This window comes from Macaca thibetana, chromosome 15 (assembly GCF_024542745.1).
Source record: "Macaca thibetana thibetana isolate TM-01 chromosome 15, ASM2454274v1, whole genome shotgun sequence".
Classification (NCBI taxonomy): Eukaryota; Metazoa; Chordata; class Mammalia; order Primates; family Cercopithecidae; genus Macaca; species Macaca thibetana.
This window is the reverse complement of record NC_065592.1, coordinates 14,176,198-14,193,938: the sequence shown is the minus strand read 5'-3', so window position 1 is coordinate 14,193,938 and position 17,741 is coordinate 14,176,198. Positions and strand designations below refer to the sequence as shown.

The window sequence follows — 17,741 nt, the reverse complement described above, 5'->3', positions numbered from 1 at the left end:
TGTATAGTAAGCCTTGAAATCAGGTAGTGTATCCTTCAACTTTGTTTTTTGGGCTTTTTGTTTGTTTGTTCGTTTTTTGAGATGGGTGTGATCTCTGGGTGTCACCCAGGCTAGAGTGCAGTGGTGCAATCTCGGCTCACTGCAGCTTCTGCCTCCCAGGTTCAAGTGATTTTCCTGCCCCAGCCTCCAGTAGCTGAGATTACAGGCACATGCCACCACGCTCCGTCAATTTTTTGTATTTTTAGTAGAGACAGGGTTTCACCATGTTGGCCAGACTGGTCTTGAACTCCTGACCTCACACGCTCCATCCGCCTCAGCCTCCCAAAGTGCGGGATTATAGGTGTGAGCCACTGTGCCTGGCCTAACTTTGTTCTTTTTCTTTTTTTTTTTTTTTTTTTTTTTTTTTTTAAGACAGGGTCTCATTTTGTTGCCCAGGCTGGAGTACAGTGGTATGAACACAGCTCACTGTAGATTCAACCTCCCTGGCTCAAGGGATCCTCCTCCCACCTCAGCCCCAGCCCTTCAAGTGGCTGGGACTACAGGCAATCTACCATGCCTGGCTAATTTTTTTTTTTTCTTTCTTTTTGTAGAGACAGGATTTTTCCATGTTGCCCAGGCTGGTCTCAAATTCCTGAGCTCAAGCAGTCCACCTGCCTTGGCCTCCCAAAGTGCTGGGATTACAGGCACGAGCTACCACACCCAGCCTTGTTCTTTTTCAAAGTTACTTTGGCTATTCTAGATTCTTTGCATTTCCATATATATTTTAGAATCAGCTCATAAATGTCTATAGAAAACCTACTAGTATTTTTATTAGCATTGCATTGACTCTGTATATCAATTTGGGAGAACTGGCATCTTTCAATTCATTATCAAGACATAGCTTTCCATTTATTTAGGGTTTTTACATTTTTTTCTCAGTGATGTATACCTTTCAGTGAACAGATCTTAGAGATATTTTGTTAAATATATTCCTAAGTATTACAAAGTTTTGGATATTACCAGAAATGGTATTGTTTTCTTAATTTTAAACTGTTCGTTGCTGGTATATAGTAATATAATTGATTTTTGTACAATGATATTATATTCTGCAACCTTGCCAAACTCACTTAGTACTTATAGTAGCTCTTTTCCTGAATCTCTAGGATTTTCTACATACGTGCTCATGTTGTCTGCAAGTAAAGGCAGTTTTTGTTTCTCCTTTCCAATCCATGTCTTTCTTTCTTCCTTTCTTCCTTCCTTCCTTCCTTTCTCTCTCTCTCCCTTCCTTCCTTTCTTTTTTTCTTTCTTTCCTTCTTTATTCCTTTCTTTCTTCCATCCTTCCTTCCTTTCTCTCTCTCCCTTCCTCCCTTCCTTCCTTTCTTTTTCTTTCTTTCTTTTTCTTTCTCTTCTTTCTTTCTTTTTTCTTTCTTTCTCTCTCTCTCTCTCCTTCCTTCCTGCCTTCCTTCTTCCTTCCTTCCTTTCCTCCCTTTTCTTCCTTTCCTTTCTTTGTTTTTCTTCCCTTGTTGCACCAGCTAGGATCTCTGGATCAATGTTGAATTGGGTAGTGAGGCCAGCCATCCTTGTCTCATTTGTTATCTTAGAAGGAAAGCATCTAGACTTTCACCATTAAGTGTGATGTTTGGGCTTTTTGTAGATGTCCATCAAATCACGTTCCCTTCTCTTCGTGATTTGCTGAGATTTTTTATCATGAATGGCCTTTGAATTTTGTCAAATGTTTCTTGCACATTGATATGATCATATGGTTTTCTCATTTATTTCATTAATCTAGTAAATTGCACTGACTGATTTTCAAGTGTTAAACCAACCTTGGATTCCTGAGATCAGTGTAATTTGGTTATGGTTATATATATCTTTTACATATATTGCTAGATTCAGTTAGCTAGTATTTTGTTGATGATTTTTGTGTTTATGTTAATGAATAATGTGTTCTATAGTTTCCTGTACTGTCTTCCTCTGGTTTGGGTGTCAGATTAATGCTGGCCTCATAAAATGAGTTGGGAAGAGTTCTGTCCTCTGTGAATGTTTGATCAGCTTCACCAATGAATTCCTCTGGACTTCGTGTGTTCTTTGTGGAAAGATTTTTAATTGTGTGTTCTGTTTCTTTGATTGATACAGGTTATTTGGGTGTTTTATTTCTTCTTGAGATGGTTTGGTAATTTGTGCCTTTCAAAGAATGTGTCCATTTCATCCAGGTTGTCAAATTTCCAGCACAGAGTTGTTTATACTATTTCCTTATGATCCTTTTCACATCTGTAGACTCTACAGTGAAGTTTTCTTTTTCATTCTTGGACAGTCTAGCTAGAACTTTGTCAATTTCGCTTATATTTTTATTTTTATTATTTATTTATTTTTGAGGCAGTCTCTCCCTCTGTCGCCCGGGCTGGAGTGCGGTGGCACCACCACAGCTCACTGCGGCCTCGACCTCCTGGGATCAAGCGATCCTTCCAGCTCACCCTCCCAAGTAGGTGGTACTACAGGTCCGTACCACCACGTCTGGCTAATTTTATTTTGTATTTTTCACAGAGACAGGATATAACTTTGTTGTCCAAGCTGATCTCAAACTCCTGGGCCCAAGTGATCCCCCTGCCTCAGCCTCCCAAAGTGAGCCACCATGCCCAGCCTTGTTTAATATTCTAAAGGATAAATTTTTGAGATATTGTTTTTATATATTAATAATTTAAAATATGTTAAAATAAAAATAAATAAAAGCAATGTGTTACTCATTGTGACAAATTCAGAAAATATAGAAAAGGATAAAGACAAAATGTTATTACCCAGAGATAACCGCTATGAACATTTTGGTGCATTTTACTTAAGCTGTTTTCTGGGCACATAACACTGTATATATTTATTTCCTTTTGCAAAATGAAAGCCATTGCTCTTTCAGTGGAGCCATGCAAAGCATGGCGCTGTGTAAATCTTGAGCAGGTTAACCCTCCTCTCTGAGCCTCAGTTTCCTCATCTGAAATTGCATGAATTTATAGCTATCTCTTAGGTTGCTATGAAGATCAGCTACAATAAAGGACATGAAAGTGCTTGGCAAGACACAAAGTGAGGTGTGATTACCATCACCCTCGCCAGTCAGGACAGATGGCCCAAGTCCCAAGCTCAGGCTACCTTCACTACCTAGACTGGGGCTGGTACCACTAGCCGCTTGATGTGTCTTCACTGCTTAATGACATGTTATAAAATCTATATTTTTGTCATTGTTTAATTACAAAAGAACTAACACATGCATCGTAACACATTCAAACCCAGACCTAACCACTGTTAAGTTCACTGTGTGTTTGCTCCCACACATGCTATGTGTGTACGTGTGTGTGTGTGTTTTCACAAGTATGCAGACCTTAATTTTTCACATAAATGGGCTTATATCATGCCCAATGTTGTGAATTCTTCCTTTACTGAACAACGTATCACAGAGATCTTTCCACATCAGTAGCCAGAGGTCTGTGTGTTCATCTTACCAGAGGCAGTATCCCAAGGAGAGGAGAGGCACAGTTGCTTAACCACTCCACAGTGATGGCTGCTTAGCTCGTTCCCAGTTTTTCCACCTTCCACACCAGAGAGTCTGCACTCTCCTCCCTCTGCCTCCCCTCTGCCCCTTCATCCACAACGCATGGTGGGCAACCCCCCGGTCCCTAAAATGCGGAGTCCTTGGCGTCCCTCCATTCTCCTGGTCTCTCTCCTTTCCCATCCACACTCACACCTGCACCGTGCTGCTCAATCCACGCTCATGCACCTGCCCTTTCCCTGTCTCCTGCCTCCAGACCTTCCGTCACAAGCTGGTGGAGCCTGTCTGTGCTTTCTGGAACTACAGTATCAGGTTAGTTTCCATTTCCAGGTTTTTTTTGTTTTTGTTTTGTTTTGTTTGAGATGGAATCTTGCTCTGTCGCCCAGGCTGGAGTGCAGTAGTGCAGTCTTGGCTCAATACAACCTCCATGTCCCTCAAGCAATTCTCCTGCCTCAGCCTCTCAAGTAGCTGGGATTACAGGCGCCCGCCATCACTCCCAACTAATTTTTGTATTTTTAGTAGAGACAGGGTTTTGCCACGATGGCCAGGCTGGTCTCGAACTCCTGACCTCAGGTGATCCACCCGCCTTGGCCTCCCAAAGTGCTAGGATTACAGTGAGCCACCGAACCCAGCCTTTAAGATGATTTTTTAAAAAGATGTCCACTCTGCTTGGGGCTGAGGCAAGACTTACACATGGTTTTGACCTCCGTTCACCATCTGCCTTTCAGGGTGACTCCAGGCTCCTCCCAGCTCTAGGACAAGCTGGGGCAGGAGGATGTGTTACCCAGCAGGTAGTGAGCTCCCTGTCATGAGAGTATGTGCAGGAGGAAGCACTCACTCTGTGAGATGCCTAGGAAGGGACTCATCTGTCAAATGGGTGTTGAACTTGATCTATCTGAGGCCAGGGCCCTAGGGCTCTTGAAGGAGCAGAGCAGGCTCCAGGGATTAGCCCGGCTCCCTGCCCTGGATCTTTAGCTGAGGTAGGGAACCTTGGTCCCAGTGGCTCAGTAATTAATGATGTTGATAAACAGCGATCACTGGTATCAGCCCCGCCCTCCTACCATCCTAAGAATTTCAAGCATATTTTATAGGTGAAAAACTGAGACCCAGGAAGGGGCGGTGACTCCCCAAGGTCACGTAGCTGGTTAGAGGCAGGGCGGTGATGGGCCCCAGGCTTTGCGGAGAGCCTTTCCCCTGCTTGCTCCTGGCCCCTCACCCCCTTGTCCACCTTATCTCAAGAGCCCTCTGTTCCCTCCCCATCCCCCAAGCCCATATACAGGGGGTGCCTGGGCCACCACGGGCTGCTCCGTGGCTGCCCTGTACCCGGACTCCACCGCCTGCTTCTGCAACCACAGCACCAGCTTTGCCGTCCTGCTGCAAGTCTATGAAGTACAGGTGAGTGCCTGGTGGGAAGCGGGTGTCAGGAGGGGGGTCCTTAGCTGGAGGTGAAGAGAAGAGCCAATAGGTAGTAAGAAGAAGCCTCTGAGGGATGCCAGCTGTCATAGATTGTGGGGGACAGGGCTGAGCGCAATAGTTCATACCTGTTGTCCCAGAACTTGGGGCGGCTGATCACTTGAGCCCAGGAGTTCAAGACCAGCCTGGGCAACATGGCGAAACCCCATCTCTACAAAAAATGCAAACATTAGCCAGGCATGGCAACTCGCACCTATAGTCCCAACTACTCAGGGGGCTGAGGCAGGAGGATTGCTTGAGCTCAGGAAGTCAAAGCTGCAGTGAGCCAAGATCATGCCACACTGCATTCCAGTCTGGGTGATAGAGCAAAACCCTGTCTAAAAATAAATGTGTAAATAATAAATTGTAAACAGCTTGTTGAGGGGAAACTCTAAGGGGACATCAGGAGGGGCTGGACTCACTGGAGCTGGAAAGGGGCCCTGAGTGGTCACTTGCTGAGAAGTCAGGTGAGATGGGACCTGAGCCTCAGGAATGCTGGGGTCACCTGGCATGTTGAGGGGCACGTTAGAAAAACAGGTTACCAAATGCATTTTTCCTGTAAAGTCAAGGCCAGACATGGTGTCTCCCACCTATAATCCGACCACTTTGGGAGGCCAAGGCAGGCGGATCATTTGAGGTCAGGAGTTGGAGACCAGCCTGGCCAACATGGTGAAACCCCATCTCTACTAAAAATACAAAAATTAGCTGGGCATGGTGGCCCGTGCCTGTGGTCCCAGCTATTCGGGAGGCTGAGGCACAAGAATCACTTGAACCCAGGAGGCAGAGGTTGCAGTGAGCTGAGACTGTGCCACTTGCACTCCAGCCTGGGGGACAGAGTGAGACTCTGTCTCAAAAAAAAAAAAAAAAAAGAAAAGAAAAGTCAGAGCGTGGATGCTTTTCCACATCACGAACGATCCACCCACAGCCCCATTCTGACGACACTCCATGGTCCCTAGGATCCCTCCCCGTGAGCACATCGGTCAGCGCTCTTAGTAGCTGTCCAGTCGGTGGAATCTGGGCCAGTTGGGGTCAGTCTAGGGAGAGCCAGCAGGAGAGAAGGACATGCTCACACCTGCTTGTTAAATGCCTACTGTGTGCAGGCCTGGGCCCTGCTGGCTGCTGCTGCACTGCAGACGTGAATATGGCATGGGGGGCCTTACAGTCACCAGGCAGGGCGAGGTCTGGCCTGGGTCGGGTCTGGGTGGTGCCAGGGGGTTTCTCTGTCCCTCCACACAGAGAGGCCCTGAGGAGGAGTCGCTGCTGAGGACTCTCTCATTTGTCGGCTGTGGTGTGTCCTTCTGCGCCCTCACCACCACCTTCTTGCTCTTCCTGGCGGCCGGGTGAGGAGAGCTCACCACCGTAGCCTGGCGGCCTGGGCCCTCCCCGCCTCGCTCAGGCCTCCATGTCCCCATCGGTCGGGTGTCCATCCTTGGTCCCGGCAGAACCTCGGTCTGAGCCTCTCCTTAGAATGTGCAGGGTCCCCTGTGGAGCTGCTTTCTTTCCCTCCACCTGCCCAGGCACAGGGGACCGGGCAGGACAGGGGCCTGCGGAGTGTGGGGACCGGCAGTGGTCTTGTTAACGGACTCCTCTGTCCTCTCCAGGGTCCCCAAGTCGGAGCGAACCACAGTCCACAAGAACCTCACCTTCTCCCTGGCCTGTGCAGAGGGCTTCCTCATGACCAGCGAGTGGGCCAAGGCCAATGAGGTGGGCGGTCAGTGGGTGGGCCGGAAGCCCAGGGCAGCCTGGGAAAGTGCCTGTGGGTTTTTCTAGGGTGACCCCCTGCCCCCCACCGTTTTCACTTGTCTCCACCTCCCTGGGGAGGAGCAGGGCCCAGGGAGGAAAGGCTCCAAATGGTGGAGCGGGGCCCAGGCTGCTGCCCAGAGGCCTCACCCGCTGACACTTCTTTGGGTTGGCAAGGCCAGGCTGGGCACAGGGCTGCGGGGCCGGCCTGCACCTGCGTCTGACCTCGGACCTAGGTGGGGATCCCCACTCTCCCCCGCTCCCACAGGTGGCATGTGTGGCTGTCACAGTCGCAATGCACTTCCTCTTTCTGGCGGCATTCTCCTGGATGCTGGTGGAGGGGCTGTTGCTGTGGAGGAAAGTGGTAGCTGTGAGCATGCACCCGGGACCAGGCATGCGGCTCTACCACGCCACAGGCTGGGGTGAGGCCTGCTCTGCGCCCGCACTCTCTTCTCCCCAGCTGTACCTTGCATGGCCGACCCTGCCATCTAACACGGCCCCACGCTCAGCACTCAGCACCCAGCACCACTCAGCATCCGGCATTTAGCATCACCCAGCACCCAGCATCACCCAGCACCCATCTCTGACATGACCTCAATTTCCTCAGTCCTATTAACCTCCAATTTACCCAAGCCCCTTCCTCATAATCCGTCTCCACTTCCCAGCCTCCCCTCTCCATCCACAGTGCTATCTCTCCAAATCTGAAGCCAGCCAGTTGCCCAGCCTCCATCTCTGGAGACGCCCAGCTGTAGCTTCCAAAGCAGCCTCAGCTCTCCCCACTCCCAAACTACTGTGGCTCCAATGCCACCCCAACAGTATCAGAGCCCCCAGCCCTGCTCCTTGGACCTCCCCAGTGGCCCAAGTACAACCTCCAGTAGGGGACAGCTGCAGCTTGGCGGGCGCGGTTCTGGGTCCTGGAGAAGAAAGAGCAGGTGACCCGGCCTTGGACCCCCTTCTCCCTCCCCTAGGCGTGCCTGTGGGCATTGTGGCAGTCACCCTGGCCATGCTCCCCCGTGACTACGTGGCCCCCGGACATTGCTGGCTCAATGTGCACACATATGCCATCTGGGCCTTCGTGGGGCCTGTGCTCTTCGTGCTGACTGTGAGCTGGGGACCTGCAGGGGAGGGGCGTGTTGGGGACGGGGAAGGCCTCTCACCCACTGACCCCAGGTCTCCAGGCCAACACCTGCATCCTGGCCCGTGTGGTGATGGTCACCGTGTCCAGCGCCCGCCGCCGTGCCCGCATGTTGAGCCCACAGCCCTGCCTGCAGGAGCAGATCTGGACCCAGATATGGTGAGGCCCCAGAACAGGGGGGCCAAGAGGAAGCGGGAAGTGCAGGGTCAGCCGGCACCAGGCATGAGGCTCACCGGGCGAGAGCACGTGCAAGTCTGTGTCCAGAGCGTGGCCGTGTGGCCATGCCCGAGTCTGTGTTGAGTATGTGGGTGCATATGTGTCCCTGCATCTGTGTCACACATGCTCGGGCATGTCAACTTGTGTCAGCATGCACCTATGCACCCATGCACCCATGCGTGTCACATGTGGGGATGGTCACTGATCCGTGTGAGGGAGCTGTGGACATCAGCCACTGTTCGAGGGGTGCACTGCCTACGGAAGGTACTGATAGCCTACAGGAGACAAAGTAGGGGAGACCCTCAAATCAGGGCTAGCCCCAGACGTTCAGGGTTAGCTCCAGAAGTTCAAGTTCAGGGTGAGGACCTGGGTCCCTGTTCCTGCCAAAGACCCCCATCGCCCTCCGGGGTCACGCTCTGCAAGAGGGGGACCCCGCCGGCCTCCTTTCCCAGCCCTGCCTCCTTGCTGGCTTTCTCCTTCCCCACCCATCCTCCACCAAGCACAGGGCAGCCCAAGCTGGGGGGGATCCCCGAAAAGCCAGGGAACCCCAGGGCCCTTAGAGAGGGAGAAGGGAGTCCTGACCCCATCCCTGCTGCTCCCACTGCTCAGGCCTCAGCCCCTGCTCTGAACAGCTACCAGCCCGTTCCTTCCAGCCAGGCTGGGGGCTGGGACCCCATCTCCCAAGTGCCACTACCCTACTTCATGCCACCTCTGTCTCTGAGGAGGGGGCAACAAAGTCCAGTCAAAGGTTCTGGCTCTCTCTAAGTCCTGCTGAGCCATGGCCCTAGCCCTCAGCTGCCACCCCACTCCAGGCACTTACAGGTGCTGCTCTCCCTGGAACCCTGCGGGGAGCTCCCCAGGCCTCCAACCCCCGTCAGCCCTGCCTGCCCTCCTACAGGGCCACGGTGAAGCCTGTGCTGGTCCTGCTGCCCGTCCTGGGCCTGACCTGGCTGGTGGGCATCCTGGTGCACCTGAGCCCCGCCTGGGCCTACGCTGCCGTGGGCCTCAACTCCATTCAGGTACCTCCAGCCCCAATCTTCTGGGACTAGGCCCTGATATGCATGAAAGCTTGGAGGGGACAACCGAGGTGTCAGGGACTGGGGCGGCGGGTGAGCCCTCCATCATAGGAGACATTCAACAGCAACTGGGACATTCTCTCTAAGAAGGAGTTTTGAGTGTGGGGGGGAACAGGCAACCTCCAATCAACCAGCAGTTCATGCAGGAGGCTCCTGGGGCCCCTCTGCCCGCTGCGGAGGCTTAGGCCCAGAAAGAGGGTGTTAAGGCTCACTGTGCTTGGACACTCAGGGTCTGGCAGAAATTCCAGCCCCTTAGCTGGTGCCAGAGCCACTTAGTTCTTGCCAGGAAGCTGGGGAGGGGATGCAGAGCATCAGTCACCTCCCGCTTGGGGTCTGCGGCCTGCTGGGATAGCCGTTTAGAAGAGGTTTGGTGAGGAGGCCTGTTCATGAGGCTTCGGGAAAGGGCCCGGGCTCCCCGGGTCTCTCAGGGCCTGTGTCAGGGAGGGGGCCAACTAGGTCCCTCTTGGGGGATTGGCAGGTCTGTGGAGGACCAGAACATTAACCGCAGTGACAGCCAGGGGGTGGGTGCTGGGAGTCAGGCAGGCCCACCGAGGCCCTTCCTGGCCCCTCCCTTTCCCTTGACCTCCCTGGACCATTCCGCCAGGCACCTCTCCCTGTCATCTGCACCTCTTGCTCCCCGCTTTCCCGGCCCGGGTCCCTCTCAGGGCCAAAAGGTGGGTGGGCGAGGGCCCAGGCTGGACTGTGCCAGGCTCAGGAAGTCAGGTGCAAACTCCACCCAGGGTCCGTGTGCCCTCCGAGCTGGGGATCCTCCATCTTTTCCTTGAAGAATGGGAGCCAAGGCGGTAACAGCCACTCACAGTGCCTGGGTGCTCCCTCTGAGCCCCAAGCCAGGCTCCTATTTTTATCTCTCAACAAGCCTTGTAAGTGGGGAAACTGAGACCTCATGGGGTCACCTGCCCAAGGCCCCCCAGGAGGCAGCATCAGTGCTGGGACACCACTCCAGAGACTGTGTTCTCAGCCACAGGGCGTCCAGCTGACTGCAGATGGGTCCTGGCTGCTCCCTGGGAGCATGCTTGGACCCAGTTACTCATTCATCCGTGTGCTATTCACAGCTCGCCTGGTGCGTACCAGGCACTGTGCTGGGTGCCAGGCCACAGCAGGGAACGAGGTAGCAAAAAGCCCCTGTATTTGTGGAGCTGCCCTTGGTAGAGCAGAAAAACCATGGCCACGATGAAGAAATGAAGTGTTCAGTGAGGGGACGAGGCAGGGGAGCCCTCTTCCAAGCCCCACGCCCCCCAGGGCTTCATGGCTGGGTTCAGTCTGGCTGGCCCCTGGCGAGGCTTCTCCACCTGTCACATGGTGGGGCAGGTGGTGGCATCTTGTTGCCATGGCGATTCCTCCAGCTCTTTCCCAGGTGCCCCTCTTCACATCATGGGGCGTTGGATCCCTGATGCTCTCCGTCCTCACCTGTGCCCCTCAGGTGGGCAGAGACACAGCCATGGGGCAATGCCACCGTCGCACCGTCTCAGCTCCCTCCCGTCACTTCTCATTCTTTCCTCTCTCTCTGTCCCAATCTTGGTCTCTGAATCTTCTCTGGTTCTGTCTCTCAGGCTCCCCCTCTGTCACCGTCCCCCTCTCCCTGTGCCCCTCTCACCCTCTGGCCATGGATGTTTTTTCTGGCACTGACCCCACCTGGCTCTTTCTGGGTCTGTCTTCATGTTTCTCCACTTCTCTCCTCTGTCTCTCTGACACCGGATTGTTTTTTGTTGGTTGGTTTGTTAGCTTTTTTTTTTTTTTTTTTTTTTTTTTTTTGGAGATGGAGTCTCATTCCGAGTGCAGTGGCACAATCTCGGCTCACTGCAACCTCTGACTCCCAGATTCAAGCGATTATCCTGCCTCAGCCTCCTGAGTAGCTGGGATTACACACCTGGATAATTTTTGTATTTTTAGTGGAGACGGGGGGTCTCACCATGTTACCCAGGCTGGTCTTGAACTCCTAACCTCAAATGATCCTCCCGCCTCGGCCTCCCAAAGTGCTAGGATAACAGGCATGAGCCACCTTGCCCAGCCCTCTGACACTGGTCTTTTTATCTCTGCCTCTCCATCTCCATGTGCATGACCTTCTCTTGCCCCTGCCTAAGGCAGCCTCAGATCACCCTTGAGATGCTCACCTGGTGAAGGCAAGGAGAGGCTGCCTTAGGCAGGAGCTCAGAAGGCAGGAGTGGGGTCTGGGCCCTGCCGCCGACAGTCACATGACCCTCTTGGGCTCAGGGCCCTGTTCTCTCAGTCCCTCTCCCCAGGCACAGCCTTTCCATTCACCTCTCCTTTGGTCTCTCTCTCTCTGTGTCCACCGAGGTCTCTCTGTGTCTTCCCCTCGCACTCCACCTCCATCCCTAACCCCCTCTCACTCTCCGTCAGTCTTGGGCATAAGTTGGGTACATCCCACTCTTAGGAGGGTGACCAAGTGACCAGGGAGGAGGCCTGGGACTCAGGGATGAAACTCTGCCCAACCTCATTCACTCTCTGTAAGTAATTTGTATCTTTCTGGCCCCAGTGCCGGGTTGTGTCGAGGGAGAGCAAAGCCTCACTTCTATAACCAGCCATAGCTCACACTTGCCCTGGTGGACAGAGCCTTGTTGTGAGGCCTGGAGAAGTGGCACCAGGCCTCCGTTTCAACATCTAACTGAAGGGGATCAGATTCCCACCTGCCTTATGGGATCATCGTGGAGTTTGGCTGACATAACATTTGCCAAGGCTACGCACGATACCTGGCGCGTGCTAGGAATCCCACGAGTGTGAGCTCATTGTTTTGTTCAGTTGTTCAACACGCACTCCCCTAGCACCTCCCCGTGCCCTGGCTGGCCTGCACGCTGGGGGACGTGGAGATGCCCAGGGCCAAAGAATTCTGTGACATTCTCAGCCTGAGGGAGAGGCAGACATTAAAACCACACAACCACAGTGTGTCGTGACTGAGGCCGAGAGAAAACGAGCCTTGGTCAAGGCAGTGTGGGGACAGAGGAACAGCTCATCAGAGGCAGAATGGGCCACCTGGAGGGGGTCACTCTCAGCCAAGACCTGACAGCTGTATGGAGAGGGGGAAAAGAATGTTTTAAGCCGGGGGAGGGGCATGGTGGGGTCAAATGGCGGGGAGACATGAGGGGTAAGGCTGGTGAGAAATGGGGCAGGAGGGAGTGTGGGGGGCAGAGAGCATAGGGTCCTCAAAGCTGTCGTAAAGAGTTCAGACTTGGCCGGGCACAGTGGCTCATGCCTGTAATCCCACCACTTTGGGAGACTGAGGCAGGTGGATCACCTGAGGTCAGGAGTTCAAGACCAGCCTGACCAATATGGTGAAACCCCGTCTCTACTACATACAAAAAAATCAGCTGGGTGTGGTGGCAGGTGCCTGTAGTGCCAGCTACTCGGGAGGCTGAGGCAGGAGAATCGCTTGAACCAAGAGGGCAGAGGTTGCAGTGAGCCAAAATTGTGCCATTGCATTCCAGCCTGGGCAAGAAGAGTGAAAACTCTGTCCAAAAAAAAAAAAAAAAAAAAAAAAGAAAAGAAAAGAAAGAAAGAAAAGCTCAAATTTTGTCCCGGGCTAGTTGGGAGCCATGCAGGGCGTCAGGCAGGTGCTGGTGTTCTTGGGTCAGCATTTGGAAAGATGCCTTTGGGTGGTGAGGAGTGGGTAGAAGGAAATGGGATGGAGAAGGCAGTGCAGAGGCTACAGAGAAAGAACAGGCTGGGCGTGGGGACCTCGGAGTCTTTGGGGTCTGTCTTGGAGAATGGGGGTGATGGTATCACCTCAGTTGGTGCCTGGGCACCAGGGAGACCAGCCAGGCTCTTGGGCTCCAGCTTTCAGCCCTGGGAGGCTGGAAGGCCCCAAGGAATTCCAGGCCCCCACCTGTGCCCTCCTGCCTGGGCCGCAGCACAGAAGAAGCTGCCTGTGACACTGCCCGGGGGGATCCCAGGACAGCCTCAGGGCTGGACCACACTGGAGCTTAGGACCCATTCCTCTGTCCCCCACCCCCAGCTCCTGGTCCCTCTCCATCAAATGCGGAGAATGAATCCACCCCCGCCACAGACTTGCTGCGAGGGTCAAGTGAGGGCCCAGATGTGATGGTGCAGGGAAGGTGGTGAGGGCCTCTTGGTCCCACGGTGTGGGAAGAGGGAGCCAGCTCCGCCCCAGCCACTGTGTGAGTCCCTCACAGGCAGCACCTCCCATCCCCTCAGGAGCCAAGTCCCGGCCTCATCTCCCCTTTCCAGATGAAAAGACGGAGACTCAGGGAGGTGAAGGCCACTCAGCTAGAGGCACAGGGAGAAGGCACTCCCAGGGCTGTTGTCCCAGGACCTGACTTGACCTTGGAGCCTCAGGAAGGTGTCCCCTCCTAACCCCTACCGCACAGCATAGCGAGGCGGTGAGGATGGGGCAGGCCCAGGGTGGGGCACAGAGGACTGGAGTCAGAGAGGCTGCCTGGTGAGCAGAGGCTGAAGGTTGGGGTTGCATGGGACAAAACCCCTTCTGGTCCCCCGTCCTGCTAAATGCCACAGCTACCCCTCCGCAGGCAGGCACGAGGGCAGGGCCGACTTACTGCCCATCAGCCTGTCTCTGGGTATCTCTGCGAGTGTCTCTGCCCCTGCGGGGCGCCAGGACCCCAGGCAAGGCCAGGCTGTGGGGGATGGGGTCGGGGGCTCAGGCCTGAGGCATCGCCCACTCGCTGGGTCTGTCTTCAGGGGCTGTACATCTTCCTGGTTTATGCTGCCTGCAATGAGGAGGTGAGTCTGGGGGCGCCGGCTGCGGGGAGGGGGGTCTGAGGGGTACGGAGGGTCCCCGACCTGACCTCCAAGCGTTCCACCAGGTGCGGAGCGCCCTGCAGAGGATGGCTGAGAAGAAGGTGGCCGAGGTGCTCAGGACACTGGGGATGTGGGTGGGGGCGGGAGGCCCCCAGAGCCAGGTCCCAGCCCCCACATCCTCTCCTTTCAGTCCTGTGCCAGCCCTGCCAGCTGGGGGACCAGCCTGAGGCCCCCAGGTCCCTGGGAGGCAACCCGAGGGAGCCCTATAGCCTTGGCTCCACCCCGGAGACACGCGGCTCTCAGAGGTACTCTCAGCACCCAGGTGGGAGTGCCGCCCAGTGCCTCAGTTTCCCCAGCACTCAGGCAGAGCTGGGAGGACAAGGGCAGATCCTTTTAGTCCATCTGAAAAAAGGAAACCAGGGCCCAGGAAACCCTGAAACCCTGTGGCTTGAGCAATGTCCTGTCACTCATTCCCCACTGCCAGGAAACCCGGGCTCCTGGGGCCTGGCCCAGGCATAGGCTTGTCCAGGGTGACCTTCCCTGGGGCTCCATGCAGAAGGGTTTGGGGGATTCCTGGAGATGGTGAGTAAATGAGGTCGGGGCTCTGAGGCAGGGCATGGGTTGAATGACTTCGAGGCCAGGCCAGAGGTTCCAATCCTAGCTCCCAGTCACCTCCTGTGTGCCCCTGGGCAAGTTCCTTCCCCTCTCTGGGCCTCATTACTAATCTGTGAGGTAAACCTTGGAGTGGATTCTTAGAGTATTGGATCCTGAGGGCCCCACTCCCAGGATGGGGGAGCAGAGAGAGCTCTCCCTGCCTTCGTCTCTGAAAAGTTTGCATTTTCCTCACTAGGGACCTATGGCCCTAGAACCCCCTCAGCCTTCTCCTCCATTGCAAACCCGGAGAGACAGGTGAGGCGGGGACAGCGTGGGTCACACAGGGCTCTGCTAGGGGGCTGGCAAGGCCAGCAGGCAGGGTCAGGAAGCCACAGGGCCTGGGTAGGGCCGGGATGGGGGCTTCCCCGGGATCTGTTTCTCTGTTCCTGGGCTGAAGGGCCCAGGGAGGGGGAGCTGCTGGCCGCAAGCTGGCAGAGGCCCCTATAGCCAAGGATCCCCAGGGCAAGGGGCAGCAGAAGGAGTGGGAGCCACCCCTGTGACAGCCCCTCTGTCCTCAGGCTGTGGAACTGACAGCATTCAAAGCTTCAGGTACAGTCCCCACCTCAGCGGGTCCCCTCTTTTCTTTTTGGGCCAGGACACCCGCTAAGCCCCCCTGTACCAGGATGGAAGTGATTTGAAATCAATATACCCAACCTCTCACAATTGCAGAGGCCCTCCCCTCACTCCACAGGTCCCCTGGGAGCACTGGGGGCCTGTCAGGGACCAGGCAGTACCCCTTGGGAGAGCTTCGTTAGAGAGTAGGTCATGGAACCCTAGTCTGAGCAGGTGCTGCCAAGGAGCACAGCCTGCCTCCCTCTGTCCTCCCCTCTCTCTGCCCCCCAAGTCCAGCACCCCCCCTCACCCTCTGAGGGCTCCAGCCTGATGCCCTAGGACCCAGAGCCTTCCAAACCAGCTGAGGCACAAGTGCTTTCCTCCAAGGCTGCAGGTCACCAGCTGATGGGGGCATGACAGGGGTTGGGCAGTGGCAGGGGGTACTGTGGGAGGGTGAGGACACCCCAGGTCCGGCTCAGGGAGAGGACTGAAGCCTGGGGAGCTCAGCCCAGCCCAGGGGAGCCATGGGGACCCTGCCCGCTGGTCGCTTCCCTCGGGGAACACTCCTTCCATCTGAAACCCACACAGCCCCAGCCTCAGCCAGGCGACTGTTTCCAGTCAAGGCAAGAGCCCTGTTTACCAGGCTCCTCCCAGGGGCAGGCTCAGTGCTCAGCCCAGGCACCTGCTGATTCTGAGCCAGTGAGGGGGAAGTGGAGGTGCCTTTCTCCACCCATTGCGCGGATGAGGAAGTTGAGGCACAGAAAGGCGCAGCCGCTAGCCAGAGCCCGAACAGAGCCAGGGCCAGGTCCCCACTGGCGCGGATGGGGGACTCCAGGCACAGCAGTAGCCATACGGGTGTAAACGTAGGGCCACGTGAACCCGGGTCCGTGGGATCCCAGGCCCCGACCGGCCCCCATCCCCGGCTGGCATCTCAGTCCCGGAGAGTCTCAGCTTCCCCTTCTGCAGAATGGGCTGAAGGCGCCCCCCATAGGCCCGCCCAGACGTCCCCCGGGGCCAGCGCCCCTCCCCCACCCGCCCCACCCCCACCCGCGGGCGCCGCGGCTGCAGGAACAAGAGAGCGGCGGCGCCTCTGCGCTCAAGTGACAGCGCCTTTGTCTCCGCTGAATGGGTGCGTTGCTAGGGCCGCTCGTAGCAACGGAGCCGCTTCCACCTGGGCCCCACCCTCCGGACCCCCCACCCGGCCCGGCTCTCTGGACGCCTCCACTTCCAGTCCCGACCCCACCCCGCAGGCCACTCAGCGGCCGGAGTTGTGAAGGCGCGGGGCAGCGGGGGCTGCCGGGCTGTGTCCCACGCAGGGCCGCCACCAACCCCTCCTGAAAGGCCGCGGAGCCCTCGGGGCATACGGGTTTTCCGAGGATGGAGAAACTGACTCACAGCCAGCGAGGACTGGCCAGGATCTCCCCCAGCCTCAGTTCCCAGAGCCCATCCATCCCCGGGTTCTCCACCAGGATCCTCTGCCAGCCCAAGGGCGCACTTTCCCACCAGGTTTCTAGGGAGTGTCTGGGAAACTCGTCGCCAGACCCTGCCCAGCTCATCTCTGCTGGGACCCCAGACCCCAGAAGGGCGCAGCGGGAATCCCTGAGAGCCAACAGCGGCCCCTGCTCCGGCGGCCTCAGCCTCTGACTTTTCCTAAAGGAGTGTGGGCCTCAGCCCCCTGCTCCCCTAACCCACCAGGTCCCCAGGCTCTTTCCCCCAGTCTTTGCCTATGTGTGATCTGCTCCTTCCCACCTGCCCCGAAGTTCCAACGGGCGCTGCGGTGTCTGGTAATAAATAGAATTGTTGGGTTCTCCTGTCCTCTGGGAGTCGTCCTGGCCTGGGCAGAGGGAGAGGACGCCGGGCCCTCTGGGAGGAGGGAGGAAGCCAGAGAAGCTGCCACTTGGCTTTGGGACTCCAGGGCGTCAGCCTCATCATCAGGGTAGGCGCAGCCAGCATTTATGAGCGCTTGCTGTATCACTGGACGGTGCTGAGCCCTTTACCACCTCAGAGTCACGGGTCCTCACTGCGGTGCTGAGCCACCGTCACTCCTGCTGTGCAGAGGAGGACACAGGCTCAGACCACTCAGGCCTGGGGTCTCCCAGGCCCTGTAGCAGAGGTGGCAGGGGTGACAGTTGGTATGAGTGGGAGCCACCCAGGCAGACAGCTCGCAGGTAAGTTGCTAGTCTGGACACCTCCAAGTCACACATTGGGACCAGGACCTGCCGCCACAGTTGTGTGGCTGTGGGTAAGGTCATTCTGAATCTTGGTCTCTTCTCGGTAGAATGCGTTTCAGGGCAGGGAGGGGAGCAGGGATGTGAGGGCTCTGCACCAGGCCTGGTTCCAGGGTGGACCCCAAGGCTGGCGGCAGGGAAATGAGGGCCCAGGCTCTGGGAGTGGAGGCACACAGGCAGCCAACACTGTCCTGCTGACGCCAGCCTGGCTCACATCCTGCTGGGGCCAGGTGACAGGTGACACGGCATAGCCAGGACCTCCAAGCAGCTCCCGGGAGGTGGGGCAGGGCTGGATGAGAAGCAGATGGGACCCAGTGAGGCATGCATAGCTCCCAGGGGCCTCCAGCTTCCATGCTGGACCCTGCCTGGGTTGAGTCTGGGACAAAATCTGTCCAGGGTGTTGGCCCCACCCACACAGGTACAGG

General features: G+C 55.9%; 2 protein-coding genes across 7 annotated transcripts in view; one reads left to right on the top strand and one right to left on the bottom strand.

Annotated features, from left to right (window-relative positions):
* ADGRD2 (adhesion G protein-coupled receptor D2) overlaps positions 1–16,895 on the top strand; it is a 28,789-nt gene extending 11,894 nt beyond the window's left edge. For 5 of the 6 annotated variants that reach the window (XM_050760584.1, XM_050760587.1, XM_050760582.1 and 2 more), the window contains 14 exons: positions 3,771–3,826; positions 4,783–4,909; positions 6,203–6,306; positions 6,568–6,670; positions 6,975–7,128; positions 7,675–7,808; positions 7,885–8,000; positions 8,956–9,076; positions 13,823–13,864; positions 13,948–13,992; positions 14,073–14,187; positions 14,733–14,791; positions 15,055–15,085; positions 16,230–16,895. In XM_050760584.1, the coding sequence (XP_050616541.1) occupies positions 3,771–3,826; positions 4,783–4,909; positions 6,203–6,306; positions 6,568–6,670; positions 6,975–7,128; positions 7,675–7,808; positions 7,885–8,000; positions 8,956–9,076; positions 13,823–13,864; positions 13,948–13,992; positions 14,073–14,187; positions 14,733–14,791; positions 15,055–15,085; positions 16,230–16,426 (1,404 nt within the window). In that variant the 3' untranslated portion in view covers positions 16,427–16,895. The remainder of the gene's footprint in view (positions 1–3,770; positions 3,827–4,782; positions 4,910–6,202; positions 6,307–6,567; positions 6,671–6,974; positions 7,129–7,674; positions 7,809–7,884; positions 8,001–8,955; positions 9,077–13,822; positions 13,865–13,947; positions 13,993–14,072; positions 14,188–14,732; positions 14,792–15,054; positions 15,086–16,229) is intronic. The other variant, XM_050760588.1, reaches the window with a different exon arrangement.
* PSMB7 (proteasome 20S subunit beta 7) overlaps positions 1–17,741 on the bottom strand; it is a 396,085-nt gene that overhangs the window by 110,739 nt on the left and 267,605 nt on the right. The gene's annotated exons all lie outside the window — the stretch shown is intronic.